The sequence below is a fragment of the Prionailurus viverrinus genome, chromosome A1 (assembly GCF_022837055.1).
Source record: "Prionailurus viverrinus isolate Anna chromosome A1, UM_Priviv_1.0, whole genome shotgun sequence".
NCBI lineage: Eukaryota > Metazoa > Chordata > Mammalia > Carnivora > Felidae > Prionailurus > Prionailurus viverrinus.
In genome coordinates this window covers 210410719-210435738 of record NC_062561.1, presented here as the reverse complement: position 1 = coordinate 210435738, position 25020 = coordinate 210410719, and the positions used below count along the sequence as shown (strand labels likewise).

General features: G+C 39.8%; 1 protein-coding gene across 2 annotated transcripts in view; it reads left to right on the top strand.

Moving 5' to 3' along the window:
- The window catches only part of WDR70 (WD repeat domain 70), a 312572-nt gene that overhangs the window by 273431 nt on the left and 14121 nt on the right, over nucleotides 1-25020 (top strand). Inside the window, exons 14-17 of one of the 2 annotated variants that reach the window (XM_047858021.1) lie at nucleotides 13660-13760; nucleotides 15413-15492; nucleotides 17493-17609; nucleotides 19852-20014. In XM_047858021.1, the coding sequence (XP_047713977.1) occupies nucleotides 13660-13760; nucleotides 15413-15492; nucleotides 17493-17609; nucleotides 19852-20014 (461 nt within the window). Of the gene's footprint in view, nucleotides 1-13659; nucleotides 13761-15412; nucleotides 15493-17492; nucleotides 17610-19667; nucleotides 20015-25020 lie in introns of those variants that run through there. The other variant, XM_047858030.1, reaches the window with a different exon arrangement.

The following is a 25020-nucleotide window of genomic DNA, read 5'->3' as shown; positions in this document are numbered from 1 at the left end:
CTGGTGGTCCAGTTTGGGCTAAATGTTTGATGAAATGGGGGGAGGCATTAAGTTGAGGCAGGGCCTGGACTAGGGCCAGGCTCAAGCACAAAATTTAAGGAGGTGCCAAATAACTCAGTAATCAAGATAAATGACATTTAAAATTTTTTTTTTCTTTTAATGTTTATTTATTTTTAAGAGACAGAGAGAAACAGAGAACAAGCAGGGGAGGAACAGAGAGAGAGGGAGACACAGAATGTGAAGCAAGGCTCTAGGCTCTGAGCTGTCAGCACAGAGCCCGACGCAGGGCTCGAACCCATGAACCATGAGGTCATGACCTGAGCCGAAGTCAGTCGCTTAGCTGACTGAGCCACGCAGGCACCCCAAGATAAATGACATTTTAATGCAACATTATAAAAAATGAAAATTAATGCAAAAAATCCAGGATGAATAATATACCAGTGTTTTAAACAAAAGTGGGATGAATAACAGTGCTGTGCCAAGCTGTATTAAAGCTTAAGGCAAAAGGAAAACTGAGTTGGACTCACCTGTCTTTTTCAAATTTTGATATTTTTGTGCATCACAGATTTGGGGTGGGGGATAGAGGAAGTACCAGAATGAGGGAAATGGTAAACTCACTTCTGCTTCAGTGATGCTTTGAATTTGGGACGAATTCCCCAATCCACCTATACTATTTACTTTTCAGAGTCCTCGAGTAGGTGTTCCATGCCTTCTGTCTTATATAACTGTGTTCGGAGGGAGGACTGAGTGGAATGTTTCCTTTGTCTCACCCAAACCAGTTCTTCTCTTTTTTCTTTTTTTTTTTTCATTAAAAAAATGACAATGGTAATGGAAAATGCATAATGAAGTAGTACAGATTGCAGTAGATGTGACTAGGAGGAAGCTTCTAAGATTCCTGCACATTTGTGAGGACATTCATATTGTAGGAAGTAAAATACTGTCATTGATCTTGGTGTAGGTCCCTTCTCCTATTCTGGTGGCATGTTCCCTTGACATAACTGCGCCACAGGCAAAGCTCCTGGCTTTTGCTTAATTAGCTGCCATCTGGCATCAAGCATACTTTGTTCGGTTTCTCAATATGATCTTCCAGAATCTGTCTCCTGTTCTGCGAACCACAGCTTACCTCTTTTATATGAAATTTAGACTTACTCTTAAGAGAAGATTTTGCAGCCCTCCCAAAGAGTTCATTCCTGTTGAAATCTCTTACCATCAGATCTTTTTCTTTTTCCTCTGTACTTTAGCCTCACATTCGTATGCTTAGAGCCCACATCCTTTACTCCAGTCCTCATGGAGTTGGAGAACAGCTGGCCAACATCCTCTGTTTCCTCTTATAAAGTTTCTGTTCAGTCTTGTCTAAGGGAACCAAACTTAGTTGGTTTTTTTTTTTTTAAACATTTCCTTGTGGCTCATATTTTCTCAACATTTCTCTTATCTCTGATACTCTCTTTTCAGCCATGCTCTTCTTTGAAATAATGGTTGCTATAGGAATTCACATTCAAAGTCTATAGTGAGATGCCTTTCCTGTAATTATCTATTTGAGATTCTGTGTGAAATGATCTCATTTTTAGAGTTATATTGAGTTGAAGTGGCAATCACATGCTACTTTAGACTTCATAAATCATTGAAAGTGAAAGAATGAGGACCAAAAGGAGGGCTTGTTCAGTTTAATAGTTTACTCATTTTCTAGTGGCATTTAACCCTGTAACATGCTATATTAAAAGGCATCTGCTACTTATTGGTGTCAGCAGTTTCAAAGAAATGTTTTCTGTTTACTGTTTTGCTTCCATTTCTGGACAAGTAAAAACAGTAGCAAAAGTCAGTATTACCCTTTTGATTAAATAGAAACATTTTTTTCCCTTCTCTACATGAGAGTTTGGGATTTTATTTAATTGGTGTTTAAACTTATTTATATTTCCTTGTATAGATACGATTACCATGAACGACAAAACTGAGTGAAGAATTAGCCACTTGATAGTACAACCCTGAAGGAGAAAAATACTTGACTCCTTTACAAAATATCAGAAAAGAAAAACTTGATTTTTTTACATTAAATATAATTTATTGTCAAATTGTTTTCCATACAACACCCAGTGCTCATCCCAACAGGTGCCCTCCTCAATGCCCATCACCCACTTTCCCCTCTCTCCCACCCCCCCCATCAACCCTCAGTTTGTTCTCAGTATTTAAGAGTCTCTCATAGTTTGCCTCCTTCCTTCCCTGTAACTTTTTTTTCCCCCTTCTCCTCCTCCCCCTGGTTTTCTGTTAAGTTTCTCAGGATCCACATAAGAGTGAAAACATATGGTATCTGTCTCTCTGTATGACTTATTTCACTTAGCATAACACTCTCCAGCTCCATCCACGTTGCTACAAAGGGCCATATTTCATTCTTTGTCATTGCCACGTAGTATTCCATTGTGTTTATAAACCACAATTTCTTTCTCCATTCATCAGTTGATGGACATTTAGGCTCTTCCCATAATTTGGCTATTGTTGAAAGTGCTGCTGTAAACATTGGGGTACAAGTGCCCCCATGCATCAGCACTCCTGTATCCCTTGGGTAAATTCCTAGCAGTGCTATTGCTGGGTCATAGGGTAGATCTATTTTTAATTTTTTGAGGAACCTCCACACTGTTTTCCAGAGCGGCTGCACCAGTTTGCATTCCCACCAATAGTGCAAGAGGGTTCCCATTTCTCCGCATCCTCTCCAGCATCTATAGTCTCCTGATTTGTTCATTTTAGCCACTCTAACCGGCATGAGGTGGTATCTCAGTGTGGTTTGGATTTGTATTTCCCTGATGAGGAGTGACATTGAGCATCTTTTCATGTGCCTGTTGGCCATCGGGATGTCTTCTTTAGAAAAGTGTCTATTCATGTCTTCTGCCCATTTCTTCACTGGATTATTTGTTTTTTGGGTGTGGAGTTTGGTGAGTTCTTTACAGATTTTGGATACTATTCCTTTGTCTGATATGTCGTTTGCAAATATCTTTTCCCATTCCGTTGGTTGTCTTTTAGTTTTGTTGATTGTTTCCTTTGCAGTGCAGAAGCTTTTTGTCTTTATGAGGTCCCAATAGTTCATTTTTGCTTTTAATTCTCTTGCCTTTGGAGATGTTCAAGTAAGAAATTGCTACGGCTGAGGTCAGAGAGGTTTTTTCCTGCTTTCTCCTCTAGGGTTTTGATGGTTTCCTGTCTCACATTCAGGTCTTTCATCCATTTTAAGTTTATTTTTATGAATGGTGTAAGAAAGTGGTCTAGTTTCAACCTTCTGCATGTTGCTGTCCAGTTCTCCCAGCACCATTTGTTAAAGAGAGTGTCTTTTTTCCATTGGATATTCTTTCCTGCTTTACCAAAGATGAGTTGGCCATACATTTGTGGGTCCAATTCTGGAGTCTCTATTCTATTCCATTGGTCTATGTGTCTGTTTTGGTGCCAATACCATGCTGTCTTGATGATGACAGCTTTGTAGTAGAGGCTAAAGTCTGGGATTGTGATGCCTCCCACATTGGTTTGCTTCAGTATTACTTTTTGCAAATGACGTGATACTCTACATGGAAAACCCGACAGACTCCACCAAAAGTCTGCTAGAACTGATACATGAATTCAGCAAAGTCGCAGGATACAAAATTAATGTATAGAAATCGGTTGCATTTTTAAACACCAATAATGAAGCAACAGAAAGAGAAATAAAGAAACTGATCCCATTCACACTTGCACCAAGAGTCATAAAATACCTAGGAATAAACCTAACCAAAGATGTAAAAGATCCGTATGCTCAAAGCTATAGAAAGCTTATGAAGGAAATTGAAGAAGATACAAAGAAATGGAAAAGCATTCCATGCTTATGGATTGGAAGAATAAATACTGTTAAAATGTCAATACTACCCAAAGCACTGTACACATTCAGTGCAATCCCAGTCAAAATTGCACCAGCATTCTTCTCGAAGCTAGAACAAGCAATCCTAAAATTTGTATGGAACCACAAAGACCCCGAATAGCCAGAGAACTTGATTTTATAGATGCTTAAAGGTGTTGAGAATGACACACTATTCTTTATACAATGTGGAAACATATAATGCACTAACGACTAGTGCTCTGTTGTCTAACCCCAACACTGTATTACTTCCCACTGATAGCAGACCAGTGAAAGACTTCATGTCTTGTAGGACATTCTGTGACAGTTTTTCCTCTCCCAACCTGAATTTGATGAACGATCTTTGGTAACAAGTTTTCCAGCTGTTCTGTTGGAACTCTGGCCAAACTCCCACAATTATATATAGTGTGAGGAAGAAAGGGGTCTATAATTAACACATATCCCAGGATAGTGTTGTTTTTTTCTTTTTTGGAGTGATAGATAATGCTATGTCATGAATGAGGAGGGGTTGCGAGACCCCCAAAGGACTAAGTAAAAGAGTATGATTAGTAAAACATCTTTACCCATACTATATTAAGATAAATAGTGCTTTACATATCCTGTATAGTTCATTTTTGAACATTGAGTTTTTCCTTTATTTGGGGGGAGGGGGGAGAGGGTTTACATACTTGATGATTTCCAAGATCTAATTATGTATATTTCTTATCTTGTAGTTAGGGATTTAACAGCTTTATCCACTTGTTCTTTGTTTATTCATATAAGAAGAGGATGTATGGTTATCTTTATGCCCATCTCTATCTTTTTTAAAGTTTTAATTCCAGTGTAGTTAGCACACAGTGTTGTATTAGTTTCAGGTGTACAATATGGTGACTTAATTCTTTATGTTACTCGGTGCTCATCAGGAGAAGTATACTCTTAATCCCCATCATCTCTTTCACCTATCCTCCACCCACCTCCCCTCTGGTAACCATCTGTTCTCTATAGTTAAGAGACTCTTAACTCTGGTTTGTCTCTTTTTATCTTTGCTGGTTTGTTTTGCTCCTTAAATTTCACTTATGAGTGGGGTCATAGTATTTGTCTTTCTCCAACTGACTTATTTCACTTAGCATTATACCCTGAAGATCCTTCTATGTTGTTGCAAATGGCAAGACTTCATTCTTTTTTATGGCTGAGTAATATTTCATTGTATATATATACCACATCTTTATCCATTCGTCCTTTGATGGGCACTTGGGTTGCTTCCATAATTAGGCTATTATAAATAATGCTGCAATAAGCATAGGGGTGCGTATATCTTTTTGAATTAGTGTTGTCATTTTCTTTGGGTAAATCCTAGGTAGTGGAATTACTGGATGATACAGCAATTATATTTTTAATTTTTTGAGGAACCTCAAGTTCCTCAAAACTGTACCAGTTTGCATTTCCACCAACAGTGAGTAAGGGTATATATTTTTCCACATCATCACCAACATTTGTTGTCTCTTGTGTGTTTGATTTTAGTCATTCTGACAGGTATGAGGTGATATCTCATTGTGGTTTTGATTTGCATTTCCCTGACGATGAGTGATATCGAGCATCTTTTCATGTGTCTTTTGGCCATCTACATGTCTTCTTTGGAAAAATGTCTGTTCAAGTCCTTTGCCCATTCTTTAATCAGATTGTTTTTTGGGTGTTGAGTTATATAAGTTTTTTATGTATTTTGGATACTAACTCTTTATCGGATATGTCATAGGCAAATATCTTCTCCCATTCAGTAGGTTGTTGTTTAGTTTTATTGATAGTTTGCTGTGCAGCAGCTTTTTGTTTTGATGTAGACCCAATAGTTTGTTTTTGCTTTTGTTTCCCTTGCCTTAAGAAACATATCTAGAAAAATGTTGCCATGACCAGTGTCAGAGAAATTTCTCCCTGTGCTCTCTTCTAAGATTTTTATGGTTTCAGGTCTCACATTTAGGTCCTTAATCCACTTTGAGTTTATTTCTGTATATGGTGTGAGAAGGGGATCCAGTTTCATTTCTTTTTCATGTAGCTATCCAGTTTTCCCCGCACTATTTGTTGAAGAAACTTTTTTTCTCCCCCCATTGCATATTCTCGATTCCTTTGTTGAAGATTAATTGACTGTATAATTATGGATTTACTTCTGGGCTCTCTATTCTGGTCTCTTGATTTATGTGTCTATTTTTGTGCCAGTACTATACTGTTTTGATTAGTGCAGCTTGGTGTAGTATATCTTGATATCTGGGATTGTGATACCTCCGGTTTTGTTCCTCTTTTTCAAGATTGCTTTTGCTATCCGGGGTCTTTGGTGGTTCCATACACATTTTAAGACTTCTTTGTTCTAGTTCTGTGAAGAATGCTGTTGGTGTTTTGATAGGGATTGCATTAAATCCATAGATTGCTTTAGGTAATGTGGACATTTTAACAATGTTTTTTCTTCCACTCCATGAGCATGGAACATCTTACCATTTGTTTGTGTCATCTTTAATTTCTTTCATCACTGTTTTTTACTTCAGAATAAAGGTCTTTCCCCTCTTTGGTTAAGCTTATTTCTAGGTAATTTGTTATTTTGGGTGCAATTTAAATGAGATTGTTTTCTTAATTTCTCTTTCTGCCATTTTATTATTAGTGTATAGGAATGTGATGGATTTCTGTATATTGATTTTGTTTCCTGTGACCTTACCAAATTCATTTGTTAGTTCTAATAGTTTTTTGGTGGTCTTTAGAGATTTCTGTATATAATGTCATGTGATCTGCAAATAGAAAAGTTTTACTTTTTCCTTACCAATGTGGATGCCTTTTATTTCTTTTTCTTGTCTGATTGCTATAGCTAGGACTTCCAGTACTATGTTCAATAAAAATGGTGAGAGTGGACATTTTAATCTTGTTCCTGATCTTAGGAGAAAGATTTTCTCTTTTTTTTTCACCACTGAATTTTTCACCACTGAATTTTCACCATTTTCTCTTTTTTCTCTCAGTTTTTCACCACTGAATATGATGTTAGCTGTGGGTTTTCATGTACAGCCTTGGCCATCTCTAACTCTTCATAAATGAAGAAGGATAAAGAGTCCTGGGTCTGTGTAGATTAGAGTGAGAGACATGGCATTAGGTAGTGCTTCGGAAGCTTTTTCTCAACCTGGTGCCCATAATGATAATGCGTGGTATAAACAGATAAGGCTCCCCTTTGCTGGAACTGATTTGCCTAAGGCTCTCGTGCCCTAGGCCCATTTCAGTCCTGAGGAGCTCCCTGTTTCAGCAAACCTGGAACTATCCTGTGCCCACCAGTGGGAAGCTCTGCCAGAATTGTGGGACTGTGCCTCCAGTAAGTGCTGCTTCTATGTGGATCACTGTGGTGTGGGACCGCTGGGATATTTGCCTGGTGGGCTTCACCACAGGTGTCACTCATCTTGTGGACTCCAGCTTCCAGCCTCCCATTTCCTGCTCCCAGAATGTTGTTAATAAGAGTAATTACCAGTTTTCTTCAGTCATTATTTGTGCTTTCTTTGCCTTTATAAATTCTTCTCAAATAAGTGGATTGGAGCGAACTAACATTAGTGTTTTGAATTAGATGAAGAAAATTGTATTTAATTTTCTTACCCAAGAGACCTTCCGTTTTCTCTGAGAACTTTTTCTTGTGATGACATTCTTTAGGCATTTTTATTATCAGATACAGATGTGATTCATTTAGTGCCAAGGACAACTACCAGGTTTTCAGATTTTTGTTGCTTTAACAGTTACCTTAATTTTAGAGCATAGGCTGAAAATGAAAAGATTTTAATAAATAAATTTTTCATGGGTTTGATGAGAATTAATTCGATAATTGGGTGCTAGTTTTTAAAAGGCATAATCTGTACATCTTTATCAGATATTTATGGCAAGTATAGAGCAACATTTTCCTTGTTTGTTTTTTCTGCAGCAAACCCTACATCTATAAAAATGGTGTGGCCTTTTTTTTCTTTTCACCATTGAGATGCTATCTGGGTTATCAGAAAATTATTTGGGGCAGGGAAGGGGGGAATGTTGAGAAGATTTCCAGCAGAGAGTGACAGTTGGTACATGTCTGGCCTTCATGGTAGGGCTTCCTTGGAGTTGGAGGAGGAAAAAAAGGATAGGTGTGGACTTAGAAGAGCAGAGAAAATGTCTGTCTTTAATTTTTTCCATTTGAGGGATGTCTCCATGGAGATCAGGTGGGTGTTGAAGAGTTGTATTAATTGGAGACTGAGGCTTATTCGCCAGGTTTGCTTCCTGAACTTCAGAGGGATGAGGCCGAGCCCCATGGTCCATGCATACTGCAGAATAATCCAAGTTTGGGAAAAGCAGAGCTTTGGCAGGACAGGACAAACAGCCTAGAAAAGTATAAAGAATTCCCATCTTACTCTTCTACCTCTGTGGTTCAGTATTTTAATTTAGAAAGCAGTTTTTCTTTCTGTGAAATAAACCTTGGGTGAGTGAAATTTGAAGAAAGTTCTTTCTCCAGTATTTTTCCATTTTCATCTGCTTTTTGTTTATTTTGGACTCATCTTGATCTGTGATCTTAGCCTTGGGAATCAGCGCCCAAGCAGCCACTCAAATGCACTGGGTATTCCCGAGGATGTCCATGACTACAAGGCTGCCACTGCACAGGTCTGCAAAACAATTGGACCGTCTCCTTCATAGACAGGTGTAAGCCTCCTTATTTGAAAATTCTGAAAAATGCTTGTTCTCCCAAAGGATCGCTAGTTAACTTATCCATTCGTGTACTATGTGACAAAAACCAAACATGAAAAAACCAGATGGAGTTTGGTTTACAGTGTGGGTCAGCAGCTGGGAAGGATCAGGAAGTGTGTTTCATCATAATCATGTTTAAGATATAAAATTATGAAGGATGTTAGGCTTCTTTTAGCATGTAAAGTAGAATAAGGGTGTGTTTAGATATGTGTATTACAGATGCCTCAGATATTACACAGGCATTGATTTCTTTTATAGTAACATTTATGACCTGGGTAGTAGTGGGCCTTTTCCTTTATGATTTTAGTTATACCATCTGCTTTTTAATATAAACTTGCTAAGATTTCTACTTCTGGCTGAGGTGGGTTTGGGAATGATTTCAAATCTCCCACAGCCCTTCCTCCCCATCTTCTAAAATAGGACTTTGCATAATTAAGTAGTATCAGGAAATGAGCACTGGAGTTGAGAACACCTCCCCACTGATCCCAGCTCCTCTCTCTACAAGTTATGTGGCCTTAGGAAAGTCACACACCCTCCTACAAGCCTCCGTTTCTTGTTCTTGTGAAATGAGACTGACGTTACTAATTTTGTAGTATTGTTGCAAGGATTCAATTACTTTAAATAATATAAAGTTCCAGATACTTAGTAGTTCCCTTCCCACCGTGTCCTTAAATATAAATTCATTTCTCTCATTGGTTTCCTTCTCCTGTCTTTATTTGCTTCCATGATTTTGCTTAAAGTAAACCAGAAAAACCACAGAAATAAATTATTTGGAATTTTTTGTGGCCTTTTTATTTTTGCTGAGGGGTAATTCTGAAATTCCTGTTTTGGAATATTGATACTGCTATTTGTACACAGTGCTCTTTTTCTCCCCAGCCCACCGCCCTCTTTTTCCTTTGGTCCCTGCGGAGAAGAAAGATCCCTGTATTAAGCACATTAGTCTCGTACCTCCTTCCTGTCATCTTGTTTATGATCTCCAGCCCTAGTACCGTCTCTTTCTGGCTGCTGCTAGAGTTAAGTACCTTTGGGGCAGATTGTGGTTACTCTGCACTACCAAATTATAATGCTAAAATGAAAGTAGGCTTTGGTCTACAAGACTGAACCTAATTTTATGCTAAAATGGAGTTCAGCTTAGGTAGCTAGAGGAGGCCATTAGTGGACCTGCATTGTTTTGGTAGGATGAAGTAGATTAGTGTGAGAATAAAATGCTTTATTAATTTAATTAAGCAAATCAGTATATTAAAAGATGCAGACTATTTTCAGAATCTAGTTCTTTGCACTATAGTAGTCTTCCGCCATTTGAATCTCATGATATGGTGTGAAGGCTTTTCCTTGGATCCTTGTAGCTCTCGTGCCATATTCTTCTCTGGTCCTGCCATTCAGACATGTTATGTACCCTATGTTTGCTGCATTGCTCAGGAAATCTGTCAGTCTAACTGTGTCAACCCCCAGCCACAGAAACACCTCCTCCAGGCCAGAGGACGAAGGAAGTCTTGGGTGGATGGTTGCTTGATTGAATGCACTCTCTTTAAGTAACTATAGCTCATCTGTCTTCTGATAGTTCATTGGGTTTCTAGCAGGCACGTGTCCCATTGTTGTTAAGTAAAGCCCGGTATGTATGTTTGACAAGTTAGCAGCGTGGCAGCTCGGCTTGCTCCCCAGCCCTGCCGCTGTCTCAGGGATTGTTTGGTTTGGCAGATGGCCAGCTCTCTGCTCTAAGATGCATTTCCTTGACAGGACAAAGTGTGGAGCCGCATTAGCTGCAAAGTTTACAAAGGTTAGCTAAACACACACAATAAATATTAATAAACAGAAAAGGCCCACCCACCTTTGACTTTGAATTCTGTTTCTTCATTCCATGTTTTGGAATCCCTGTAGTATTTGATTAATAACCAGTCTTAGGGTAATTGAGCCTTAAGTATCCTTTGCCTAAGTTAGACTGCTCGCAGAGCCCTCATTGGCTGCTTTGGTGACTCATCGCCACAATGGATGGAGCTCTGGAATGACTGTTTAGTTCAGCGGGTCTTATTTGCATTCTCCCTGCTTCCATGTGAAAAGGAGGGTAAATGTGCTTCTCCCTTAGCGTTTATGCTGACCAGCCATGTGTGCGTCTAAGAGCTGTAGAGGGTAGAGGACGTGAACAGGAATAGAGGTGCAGTGCCCTGACTTTGGACTCCCTAGAAAGCAATCAGACATTGGTCTGTTGGCCTGGGCAGTTGCCTCTCTCTAACATTTACACCCTCAGCGTAGAGGGAGAGAGTAACGGTAACCTGCTGCCCCTGGAAACTGCCTATTTGGCTGGGTGTCTTGGAATTTACCAGGCCTACACTGTGGATCTTCTCCAATTCTGCACCCTGCTCACTTGAAAACATATTTGAGAACCAGTAATCTTAGACTGCTTAGCCAGACTTCTAGAGAACCAAGGAAGAGAAATACCTTTAATACTATGTCCTTAAGACTGTCCTGGGGCCATCTGTAGGTGGCTGGGATTTCGGAGGGCCCTTGAAAGTCCCTCTTACTATCTTCTCTTGCTCTCTGGTTCATGCACATCCCTTTATTTAGGACCACACTGGGAGGAAACGAACCCTACTTTGTTTGTAGGATATTTGAGTATAATAATGATCTAGAGAAATAAAATTGTTCTCCATAGGTAGTAATGATTTTAACTTGAAAATCGTCTCTAACTCCACTTAGCAAAGCAGTCCATTTAGGCTTGGGTGAACTGTAACTTTTAATTCATTCCTTCAACAAATATTTATTGAGCACCACACACTAAACTGGGCATTTGGGAAACACTCCCACCTGAAACACACCAAGATCTCTGCCTGTGTGCAAACTATGTTCACACTGGGGAGGCAGATAATAAGCAAAATTAACGACAAATTATATATTATGTTAAAAGGTGGAACATGTTTTAGAAACATGAAAAAGCAGAGTAAGGACAGTTGTGGGGTACAGTTTTAAAAGGGGCAGTCTTCGCATGATGACATATAAGCAGTGACATGAGGGTGAGTATTGACTTGGATGAACTTATTCTTGGTAGGGTTTATGAAGTTATGTTTGTGACTTTTCTCATGTTTCCGTGCACCTGGCCATGACCTGGAAATTTGCAGTGGTCAAGGCCTGGTTCTCAAATTAATCTCAGTGGCAGAGCACCTGTAAGTCAGGCTGTGCTTTGTAGACCATGAACTGTTGATATACTTAATTCCATCTTACCAACCAAGCACAGTTTTGTTAGATAAAATGTGTCTTTTACAGTCATACATTATCAAGTGGGTTTCACAGACATGTGTACAAAATGACAACCCTCCCCCAGAAGCCATTCTATATATAAGATGCTTACTGTTTCTGATTTTTTTTTTATTAATACTCACTATTGTATGTTTTATCATCTTTTTTTTTTTTTAATTTTTTTTTTCAACGTTTATTTATTTTTGGGACAGAGAGAGAGCATGAACGGGGGAGGGGCAGAGAGAGAGGGAGACACAGAATTAGAAACAGGCTCCAGGCTCTGAGCCATCAGCCCAGAGCCCGACGCGGGGCTCGAACTCACGGACCGCAAGATCGTGACCTGGCTGAAGTCGGACGCTTAACCAACTGCGCCACCCAGGCGCCCCTGTTTTATCATCTTTTAGCACTTGCTGGTAGACACTGGGTAGCAGGCACCATAGATTTAAGAAAAGTTGTGGGAAGAAAACCTAAAATTGTAAAAACCTGCCCTTTTAACTTCATTTTACTGCCTACCAACCAGGAAAAAACAGCCACTCTGATTTTATTTTCTCAGCAGAACATCTCAGCTGTCTTCAGTGGTGCAGAGCTTAAGAACCGCTCTTAAAGAGTATTATCAGACATGAATTCGAAGTCCTGCAGACTCTTACATTTCCTCTTAAGTTCCTCAGGAATCTCAGAGAAGGATTTGTAGCCGAATAACTGTATGCATACTTTTTGCCAGGCAGGTGGGGAGCCAGGATTTCTACCAAAAGGGATTGAGGAGATTCACAGATACTCTGTCTTAACAAAGGAGCAGGATGGTTAGGGAGAGGAAACCAAAGAGACTCAGCCCGAGAGAGATTTGGGAGACAAGGATGCCAGGGTTTTCATTTTACTATTAGAACCTAAAATAGCAGTATCTAATTGTACCCTTTTTTCTTAGTCCTTGCATGTTGCTTGGCTCATGATGGTTCTAAATAAATCTTGAATTGATGTTTCCACTCATTACTTGTTCTATCAGAATGAGATCCACAGAACCTAGTACATGGTGTTTCTGCCTACCAATTTTAGCTTCATCTTCCCCCACCCCCCTTCATCATTTCCCCCCTGCTAAACCTCCCACCTCGGCCCTCTTACTACAGACAGAAATTAAAAACAGGTTGTAGTTCTCACTGAGAACTCATTCTTTTTGACCCCAGGGCACCACTTATTTTCCTTACCAGTAATGAATTCAAAGGATCGTAACTTCCAGTGGACCTTCTCTTAAATACCTTTTCATTCAGGTTAATGTCAAGTCTTTGTATGCTGTGTCTCTGTTTTACTTCTGCTATTGTCCTGCTGGTTTATCTCATAGATAGGGAGATATTATTCAATGCCTGCAAATATGTGTTGTTCCTGAAAAAGCTTTATGAGATTTGGATCTTTGTGAACTAAAAACAATAACCACCTGGCTTCAATCTGCTGTCCAGAGGGACATATTGTGTGTATAAAAACATGAAACACTGAGATCTAAATCTGCTTCAGTGGTAAGCAGAACTGAGTTATGTGGGTTCAGCATTCCGAGATGCCAGCTTCACATGGCACTGGAGCCCGGGAAGCCTAACCTTGTGGTTGCAAGGTTATCAAGGAATGAGAGGAAGGGTGTCGGAAGGAACAACTTGTTCATCTTTAAAGGGTATCACACAGATAACAAGTGATGGAATAGAACTGAACCTCAGGGACACAGCCTTATAGTTTAGAGGAAAATGTCCTAAAAATTACGGGTAACCATCAGGATGATATTCAGTTTAGTAAACTGACTGTAGCCATCAAAGCACCAGCAGGACTTTTCCCATTTTTACTTGGCTTCTTTAGTTGATTACCATGCCTTTCCTTTTCAGAGTGTTGTCCGCTGCCTGTGGCATCCAAAGCTGAACCAGATCATGGTAGGAACTGGAAATGGATTGGCTAAAGTGTATTATGACCCCAACAAGAGTCAGAGGTATTTCATAAGTCTTGCCTGTTTTAGATGGATGACAACAACTGGGGGGAGGGTTTCTTTTCCTACCCTGCTTTTACTTATTGCCCCCTTTGATGGGGATCCACCCTTTTAGAAAATGCAGCTGGCACAGAGTAAAGCCTCAAACTCCTGGTATTGTACTTTAAAGAGGATTTGGATATTGCCCTTGATCCATACAGAATTCAAAGTGAAAGTTTCCTGGGGATTTGCAGCCCTTTAGCTGAAATGTTGAGTGCAAAGGGGGGAAAAGTCCTGCCCACTTTGCATACCACCCTGGACATGGCATTAGCTGTGATACATGTAGGGGATTAACAAAGCAGGGAACTCACCCCTCACAGGAAATGGAAACAGCTAGTCTGTTTTGTTCCCTTTCTGTTTGGGCTTTTATCAGGTAGCAGTTTGGATGTGTGGGGTTGTTCTCTGCCAGCAGAAGGGGACAGCACAAATTCTTTCCTCTTCAATCCCATGCCCACCCCAAATGTTAGACTTAAATATACCAATGTGTTTCAAAAGTCTGAAAACTTCACTGGAGGCTCAACCAGTTCCTCAACTGTGTTCATTTTCTTTGGGCACAAAGGTGGACATTTGTCACCAGCCCCCAAAAAAGGATGGTTTTGTTTGTCTCTGTTAAGGTACGATGCTTGGTTAGCTCTTTCTTTAGAGGGAGCCTTGGTCAGCTAGTATTAAAAGTTCACATGCTAAATTCTTTGGGGGGTCCCCCATAAACCTATTTTGGGTCCCACATCCTTTTTGAGGAAAGGAAATCATCCTCTGTTAATGAATATGCATTGCTATAATTCGTTTGGGTAGAAATAGAAGCAGACAGTCGGTCTTCCCTTGGAACTTTGTGCGCTAGCATTGGAACTCTTGCCCTGTAAAATAAAGTTTTTATTGTGTTTAAGAACAAACAGGATTTTGTTTGTTTTTTAATAAAGGAATTGAAAATGCTAATGTAATTAGAATGAGAGAGAGAGAGAGTCTGTTTCATTTGAGAAAATGATGAGCCCCATTTGATAGCACCCATTTGGAAGCTTCTATGTGTGGAATTTTTAAGAAATTTTTTTATTTGTATTTGCTTCCTGAGAGGCATAGCTCATTATTGCTAAAGAAGAAGTGAAATGTCCTAATCAAACTTTTGGTTAACCCCACACATTCTTGGGCAGTAGCCCCGTGACAACACTGCCAAGCCAACTCAGTTCCAGACACTCATACTCTTATATTAGAGATGTGGACGAATGCCACTTGGGGTGTAGACCACCCAGGTTGCTTTCATATGAGACATAAACTAATATTTGAACCGTGTGACCTTCAGGGTGAAAAGACTGGTTAATTTTACTTGTATCTCTTTAACTTACATCTTTGGGTTATTTCTGTAGATTGTTTAAACTAGTGTTCTGTTGCCTGATTACCTCTCCAACCCTTTCTCTCAGTGGTAACCACTAACTGACAGACTTGCTTTCCCATAAATTTAATCCCTTATCACCAAGGCCCCATCTTTTGCCATCCCTTAGAAAGTCAAGGACATGGCGAGATGGTGTGCACAGAGTGTGTTCCTGAAAGTATCTAATGTTTTTGACATGACTTTCTGTTTGTAAGACCAAGTAAAGAAAATAATGTGCTCTTACCCGCCCCAGGGGAGCAAAATTATGTGTGGTTAAAACCCAGCGGAAGGCGAAACAAGCCGAGACTCTAACCCAGGACTACATCATCACCCGTAAGTTGTTAGCATGGTCTCTCCATCGTCTTCTCTCTCTCTTCTACTGTAATGTGGTGTTGATCTCATGGCTTTAGAGACAGAAAAAGTTTTCACAGTCCAGGCATATATTACAAAGTATCATGTGGACAGAACTGCGAGTCATGTAACAGCTAACTGCTTTAGCTTCTGTGACTCATCACAGAGACAGGGTACTTTCATGTAACTTTCAACCCAAAAGGGAAAAGCCTATTTGAGCCTAATGCATTACTCCATAGCAGCCTTTTAAAGAATAACAATCTGTTCTAAGAATAAACAAGAAAGAGTGCTGGCCTTGGAATCAGAAGACCTGGATTTGTCCAGTTCTACTACTGACTTGCAGTATGATGTTGAACAACTGAACGTTATCAGGAGAGTGAGGAGACTAGGCAAAGGGTCTCCGTCAGCATCCTCTGAGACTCCATGACCATGTGATAGATCCAGAGACATTTAGATACAAAATGAACTACCGTGGGCACCAGAAATCTTACCAGAATAAGTAGCTTCTGTCCGGTTTGTCACACAACCTTGTTAATCTGACAGATTTGTCTTTCCCAGAGCCACAGCCTCAGATCTGTCACCACTAGTGTCTAGGAAGGACGTCTTAGATGCAGTAGCAATTGTGATGAGCTGATGCTCTGTGGACTTTACCGGGGTCTCCATCTAAAGCCCAGGGGGCGCTGTACTGCTGGGTTTTCTCTCTGGTGGTGGGTCTCCTGTAAGACCAAGTCCCTTGGAGCTTACGATCAGTAAGGAGATCCCATGACACTTTTTGCAAGAGTAGAAGTGTTAAAGTCGGTGTCACAACCAGTCTAGCTCATGTAATTACACGCGGCCTACTTAAATTCCTCCAGTCGTTTGAAGTGAAAAGCTATTTTTCCCCCTCCTAAAAATACTGTTGTGTCGTGTTGCCCAACAGAGTGACTAGTGACTGTGTTTCTCAGCTCCCCTGACTCAAGGCAGGCATGTTTTACTGGTGAGGGAGATGGTCCTGACCCCAGCTGGTGGTAGGGGTAGGGGGATACTAGAAGAATTTTTTAGGTATTTTAGACATTTCTGTCATTCATATTATAAATTCCCTTTGAACCTCTATTAACCCATTACCTTCTCTTCCCCACTCCCGTGGAAAAATTTTTTTTTATTTTAAAAGAGGTTTTACTCAGCATGTAGGGATCCAAAGAAATAATTCTGGTATATTTTTTGGTCAAGAAAAAGATCATTACTTAACTTTCCCCCCGATAACCCTCTTGCTGTCCCGCAGAATATCACTGTTACCCTTTTACATTTATATACTGTTTTATATTATGAAATTTAATTCTGACATTGAGTGAGCAACCAATAGCAATGGGACAAATATTACTTTGATTCTTATTCTTTTGTTTTGTCCACCATATAGAAGTAGGGAAAAGTCCCCATCAAGTCACCATGCCAAGAGATTCAGGCACCTCCATGCATTCAAGGCAACCTTTATCCCACTTAGTGGGCTAAGTGCTCCTCCCTTCCGGTTACTCAGTGTTGTCAACTCCTCCTGAGAGGTGGTCACATTTCAGAAACGTGTGAAGTGATTCCAGTGTTTATGAGGCATCTAAGGAAACTTCAGGGCTGACAGGCAAGCTGTTGGCATTATTCACATTTGGGTCCTACAAGAAAAAATAAGCAGTCCCATTAAGTGTTTCTTTTCAAAACCACAGAAATTAAGTTTAACTGCTACCCGTGGCTTGGGAGATGGGGAGCCTCACTGGTGTCTCCGTGACAGTATTTGACAGTATTTCCTGAGTGGCGTTAGTTGCCAGCAGAGGTGAACAATGAGTCTGGTCTCAAACAAAATTGGCTAATTGGTTACAGTAAGACTGTCTTTTATTATTAGATGAAGGCTGTCATTATGACTTCCATGTCATCTTTTAGTTAGTCATGCTTCAGCTATGTTTTGGGATGGAAGGGTTATTATTATAATAAAATTTTTCAATTGTGACTTCTCGTAGCTCATGCCTTGCCTATGTTCCGTGAGCCCCGCCAACGGAGTACAAGGAAACAGCTGGAGAAGGACAGACTGGATCCCCTGAAGTCTCATAAACCTGAACCTCCTGTAGCGGGCCCAGGTGACTGTGGTCTAACCTGTGATCTGCAGAGGGGGGTGAGGGGCCGGGTGGGGTCACTGGTATAGAATTAGAAAGATGCTTTCTGCCTGGATGCTGCTTTGTCTTCAGAGAGATTTTACCACATGGTGGTTTTTAGACATTTTCTTTTTAGCAACTTTTTGTTTAAAGATCTGATGCAGAATCCTGATGCATAAGACTGATAAAAATGGAGAGGAAGCCTAGAGCCCTCTCTGCTTGCTGTCTAACTTGAGCTCTTTTAGGTGACCTTGGTAGTACTTTGGGGCTCCTAGAACCTGGTGATGAAACCACTGCTCTCAATATTGGTTTCATATACAACATTTGGGTACTTTAACTAGAATCCAGACTGGATTAGGTTTCACACAAGGCAAAAAGTTACAGTCATTGAGTTCTTTGTTGATATAATGGAGCTGCCCATTCCCCTACAAGATGAATAAAGGTCCTTAGAGTTTTTACGAAAATAGGTACCAGAAGAAAGCAAGACAGCGTTGGCTATCATGAACACATGCCTCTACTGGAATCCCATTTTACTAGCTATCGCTTGTGTGGTTTCCCTTGTCTTAGGCTCCTAAGCCTATATATAGCTTTTAACTTGTTCATTCATCTTGAACCTCAGCTGTGGGCCTACATCTGTTTGGCCTGCACCTTCAGCTTTGGAAACATTTCACATCTCTAAACTTTTTTTTGTTTTCATTTTCCCTGCCACCATTCTAATCAAAGTTCCCAAATAGTATTCTTACATGGATTATTGAAAAGCCCTTCTAACTAGGCATCTTATCTCAAGTCAGTCTCTCTCTCTGCTCCCCACCCTGCCTCCATCCATCTTATACACAGCTTTTATTTACAATTTCTCTGGCTTTCTTTTTTAAAAATTTTTTTTAAGTTTATTTATTTTGAGAGAGACAGAGACAGCGTGAGCTGTCAGCGCAGAGCCTGATGCAGGGCTTGAACTCATGAAACCATGAGATCATGACCTGAACCAAAGCCAGGTGCTTAACCAACTGAGCCACCCCAGCGCCCCAACTCCTCTGGCTTTCATGTTGCTACTGCCCCCAAATTTCATAAGCTTCCCACTTCCATTTGCATTTTCAGAGAATCAAGGTTCTCCTTAGTGTACTCAAACTCACTTCTGAGCATTCCACCTCACTTCTCTCTTACTCTGATATTCTGATACGACTGACTGTTGGTTCATTTCTGCCTGCAAATGCCCATTGATTGAATTGTCCTCTTTCTATACTTTTGTACTTAAGCCATTCTGCTCACTCAAAGTGACCTCTGCCTTCTGAGCTTTCGCAAACTGTATCTACCTCTTCCCAAAGACCTTCCTAACCACCTCAGCCTGAAGAGATCTCTCCTTCCTCTAAGTACCGTAATAGTTACTGGCCACACAAATGCTTTCCCAATGAATTCTTTCCTGCCTTATTTAGTCTCTTATTTTGATGTATAGAATTAATTTTTTAGCACAGTTTGGCTCTTCATGCGTTTTTGTTTTGTTTTTTAATTTTTCCTAAAATGTCATACATTTTTGAGTACCAGGCACCAGGCTAGCTGTTAAGGATCTAGCAGATCTTAACAAATCCCTGCCCTTACAGAGCTTTCTGTCTACTGGAGCAGTTCCAGCACCATAAAATAATGTGAATCAATGTATTCAACTTACTTGTTTTCTCTCCTACAAGGTACCTGGAAGATGGCAAGCCCTAAGATGTGTTTGTTTAAGGCTAAAATAGTGTCTAACAAATATTGGTTATTTTTATTAATTGAATTTCAAATGTTCATGCCTGAGGAATGTTTTTAAGGCATATTCATGGCAAAGTATTTGTAATTCCTGCTGCATTAGTATCACTATGTAAGTTAAACAGCTAAAACACATCAAAAAAACATCTCTTTCTATTTAAAAATGTTATGGGAAAGTTAAGGTTTGGTGATTTCCTACTTTGGTTGTGAAAGCTGAAAGGATGATACTGAAGTATTCTTGAGATCTGTGCACCTCAAACCAAGGTCTGAAGAAGCCCCAGAGTGTTCCAAACCTTGATTCCATAGGGGATGCCAAAAATCGGGTAAATGTGAAGTTCTGGCCTGACTCTGTTACTCATGTAACCAGCCACCTTGGAAGCCAGGACTGAAGGATTCTCAGCCTTTTCAGATAAGTACAGTGTATACAAGGTATACATATATACTGTCATGCTCATTCCATTATCTGATTGGTTTTTTTCCTTTGAAACAGGTCGTGGTGGCCGGGTTGGAACCCATGGGGGCACTCTGTCATCATACATTGTGAAGAACATTGCTTTGGACAAAACTGATGACAGCAATCCCCGGGAAGCCATTTTGCGGCATGCTAAAGCAGCCGAAGACAACCCATATTGGGTTTCTCCAGCATATTCTAAGTAAGAAAACAATCCTTTAAAATAAGAAAAATTATTATGTTTAATGAATAGAAAAGAATGTAACAATGGCTGCTTTGAGGTTCTAACTCTCCATTTCTTGTTCTATTCTTGAGCATGAAAAATAAGCCAGGTACTCATAGTCCTGAACCTAGGCATTTGTTTGTATCTTAGGACTCTTAAAATGGTAAAAAAAAAAAAAAAAAAATTAATCTTTATTTATTTTTGAGAGAGAGAGAGGCGGAGTGCAAGTGGGGGAGGAACAGAAAGAGAGGAAGACACAGTATCTGAATCAGGCTCCAGGCTCCAGGCTCCAAGCTGTCAGCACAGAGCCTGACATGGGGCTTGAACCCATGAACTGTGAGATCATGACCTGAGCCAAAGTCAGACACTTAGCCAACTGAGCCACCCAGACGCCCCTAAAATGGTGAATTTTTAAAGTAGGTCAGTTTCATCAGAGTTTTAGCCCAGTGGAAACCCATTGTATGAAGCCCATTCTATCTGTGACTGAAAAAAGGAAAATCACTGTATGCATTATCTTAGTTGAAGAGAGTTAAAAGCAAATGAAGGGGAGCAGTCTGTAGGTCTGTCATTAAGGACTTCTTTTATTTGCAGAACTATGTACGTAACACGTACATAGACAGAGTAGAGCCTGCCTGCTCAGATTCCCTGAAATAGCTCAACATGGATGAACTTGTAGTGTTTCTTAAAGCCACTAAAACAGATAAATTTACACAAAAGAAAGGTAGTATTGTAGAATTTTGGATTCTTAATTTTTCATTTTAAACAATTTTAGACTTACAGAAAAATTGCAAAGAGCTCATGTACACTCTTCACCCAATTTACCCTAATGTTACCACCTTACATAACCACAGTACAACTATTTAGCAATGCTAGAAAAATTAATATTGGAACAATATTATTGATGAAGCAACAGACCTTATTTGATTTTCCCCAGTTTATCCACTGATATTCTTTCTCTCTCTAGGGATCCTGTCAGGGGTCCCATATCACCATATTACATTTAGTTGTTTCTCCCTAGTCTCATCCAGTCTTTTTTTTTTCCTAAAGTTTATTTATTTGTTTTGAGAGAGTTGGATAGAGGGGCAGAGAGGGAGGGACAGAGAGAATCCCGAGGAGGTTCCACACTGTCAGCCCAGAGCCTGACGCGGGGCTCCATCTCATAAACCGCAAGATCATACTCCAAGCCAATTTCAAAAGTTAGATGCTTAACCAGCTGAGCCACCCAGGTGCCCCTAGTCTCATCCAGTCTTTACGGTTTCTCAGTCTTTCTTGTCTTTCATGACCTTGACACTTTTGGTGAACACTGGTCTGTTATTTTGTACATTTTGTCTCTCAGTTTAGATTTGTCTGATATTTCACACAATTGGAATGAAACTGTGTATTTTAGGCAAACATAATACAGGGCTGATGTTGTATCCCTTTGGGTTCATCATATCAAGAATGTCATGTCAGTATGTCTTATCGGTGGTGAGGTTGACCTTGGTCACCTGGTTAAGGTGATATCTGCCAAGTTTCTCCACTGTAAGTTACTGTCATTATTTTGAGTTAATAAATTATTTGGGGGTGATATTTTACAGCTCTGAAAATCCTGCCCCTCTTTAAACTTTGGCTCTCTAATTTTATTATCCGTGGGTAGATTTGCCTGCAGTAGTTATTACTGTGGTGTTTGCCTAATGGTGATTTTCTATTTCCCTGTTTCTTCCACATTTATTAATTGGAATTCTACTAAAAGGAAGAATTGTCCCTTCTCCCACATTTACTTATTTTTCAAGTATTTTTTATATCAGTGTGGACTTCAAAATACTTTATGGGTTAAAATTCAGTACTATCATTATTTAGGTTTTTGCTCAAATTGTTCCAACTTTGGCTAAAAGAATCTCTTTCAGAATAACTCCTGTCCTCTTTTGACAGATCCCTGTATTTTTTTGAGCACTTCCTTACTTTCTGATACCACAAGATGTGCCACAGTTCATCTTTGTTTTTCTTGCCCATAGCCTGCCTCACTCAGTCTCTTCCCCACCCACCTCTGCAGGTAATTAATCTCTTTAGTTTCTGCCCTATCTTTCCTGTAGGTCTCTTGCACAAACGAACAGATTTGTGAGTATTTTCTTACACCCTCTCCTTTCTCACATGAAGGGTAGCATAATATAAATACCCTTTTGGGCTCTGCTATTTTTCACTTAGGATTATGCCCTGGAGATCACTCTACATCGGTTCCCAGAGCTCCTTCTCATTTTTCCACAGCTGCATAGTGCTCCAGTGTAGGGAGGCACATAGTTTATTCAGCTATCTCCTATGAGTGGGTATTTAGGGTGTTCCAGTATTTTGCAATTTCTAACAGAGCTACATTAAATAAACTTGGCCATATGTATTTTTGTATTGCTGGAGGTATAGTCAGGTTTTTTTCTTGGTGTCTTTATATATTAAAGTTTTCTCTTAAATTATGAGAAAGCTGGACACTGATCACTTTTCAAAACATTACTGTGCTGGAAAAAAATCACTTATAAACCAAATCAGTGTACGTGTTATAGCAATATAAGTTCCCTATCTGCTAATCATTATGAGCTACTTTGCATAAAAGAAAAAACACATTGTTTTAGCTTGGATTTCTTAAACTGATAAGAACAGATACTACACTTGACCTTAGCCAAAAGAAGCAATAGCTTGGGTTTCTTAGAAGCCGACCTGAGAAAAAGATTCATATAAAGGTGATTTATTAGGAAGCGTCCATAGAGAAAACCAGGAGGAGAGTGGAGAACTGTAATGAAACCAAGTAAGGGAGTATCAAGCACAGTTTCAAGGGGGTCACTTTGGCTCGCTCTACAGGGTAACCCTGGAGACCCTGGTCAGAGGCATGGTAACTGGAGTATTTATACCCCAGTATCTATTGGTTATTGCTAATGGCTGCAGGTGGGGTTGGGGGGAGACATTCCCATGTACTTCCAGCTTTCCAGGGCTTTAGCAACCTGCTGATAGCCCTCTGACAAAGACAGATAGGTGCTGCTGTTGTGAGTGAAAGCACCCCACACAAAAATGCTAAAGAGATTTGAGGGCCTTTGGGAGTGGGGGCGGGGGGAGCACTGCATCCTCTGCTGTACATGTTGTAGCAGAACAGACCTTACTGTGGCATGTCAGTGGTGGTGGTTCACAGTGTGTACTAATAACCAGACAGTACAGATGGAACATCTCTGAACCATTAGTTGGATAATATTACAGCAGCTAAGAGGGTCATATCAAGGCTGGCCAACTAAATAGTGCACACTTAGCTGCCTTTTGTATAGAATTTGTATGTGTGTAAGCTAATGTATGTCAATGCATCATTGGCAGTCAGATAAGCTTGTAGATTGTGCCTCTGTTGACACTCAGTTTTTAATGGGGTCATTATTTTCTATTACTATTAGGGTTTTTTTTATACTTAAAGAAACTTGTTTAGAAACATACAAAAAAAATAACTGAGGAGAGAGGAATAAACAGAGCCATGTTTTAAAATTTGCTAAACATAGTGAGCATCATTTGGAGAAAAATTTAGCACTATCTATACAAATTTAAAATGCAAATACCCTTTGACTTGGCAATTGTATTTCAGGAAGTTTTGCACAAGTGGGCAAATATGTATGTCCAAAGATATTAAGCTCAGTATTGTGTAGGAAAGCAAAAGACTGAAAACAATGTAAATGTCCTTCAATGGGGTATTGTTTTAGAAAAGTATAGCCTATCCATACGATGAAAGATATCAAGAAAGTATAAAGAATGGGCTAGATATATATGTGGATGGATGTGGCCTAATCTCCTAAGTACAAAACCAACCTACAAGCAAAAACAGAAACCAGCTTATAAAACATGATGTCTACCTGTGTTTTTAAGCAGTGGATGTATCTATATACATATCTGTTCATCTATACCTGGACTCCCTCTGGGAGGAGAGCCAAGAAATGGAGGTGGTAGGTATGTTTTAAGTAGTGAACAAAGGAACAGGAATGGGGTTGTGTGTGTGAAAGTGAAAGGGGCCTTCAAAGTTCCATAGTCTGCCTGTTAGCAATGCTGGAAAGTTTTGTTCATTATGTGCATGTATTACCTAAACTCTCAGACATGAAAATTACATACAACATTAAAGTTAGATCCTCCATCAAAGTAATTAGCTGTTAGAAGTTAGAACAATAACCTGGAAATTCTAAGGCCAGCTCCCTGGCCTTGGTTCTATCAAGGACTTACTATCCAGTAGGTTCTAAAAGGTATCTTCTCAGTGTCTCATTCTCTTCAATAGTAAGTAAGATCTTTGACACCCTCCTATAAATTATACATTGTTAATATCACCCAATAATCAGTGGTCAGTATTAGTTCAACATTTATAGAGATACCTCAGTAATTTGCTTTGTGTGTAAACACACACAAACCTATTTGGAGCAGTGTGCTATCAAATTTATTTTAATGTAGTCACCTTTAGGAATTTTTTCCTTCCTGGGTTTTGTTTTAGTTAGGAAGGCTTCCCATCTAAGGTAATTCTTCAGATTCTCCCATCTTTCTATTTCACCATTTTTTAAATTATTTTTTAGAGTTAAATTTCTGTTCACCTGAAATTATTTTAGTGAAGGGAGTGAGGAAGGTATATTTGTATACTGTGGCCACTGTAACAAATTACCACAAACTTGGTGGCCTGGAAAACAGAACTTAATTCTCTCATGGTTCTGCAGGCTGGAAGTGTGAAATCAAGGTGTCACCAGAGCCGCATTCCATACAGAGGCTCTAGGGGAAAATTTGTTCCCTGCCTCTGCTAGCTTCTGGAGGCTGCCTGCTAGCTGGGCTTGTAGCCACATTGCCCCAGTCTCTTCTCCATCTTGGCAATGCCTTGTGCTTTGTGTTGGTTTCCTCTTCTGTCTTACAAGGATACCTCTGATGTCATTTGGGGCCCACCCAAGATGATCCAGGACCCTCTCCTCATCTTAAAGTCCTTAATCACATCTGCAAAGACCTTTTTTTCCAAATAA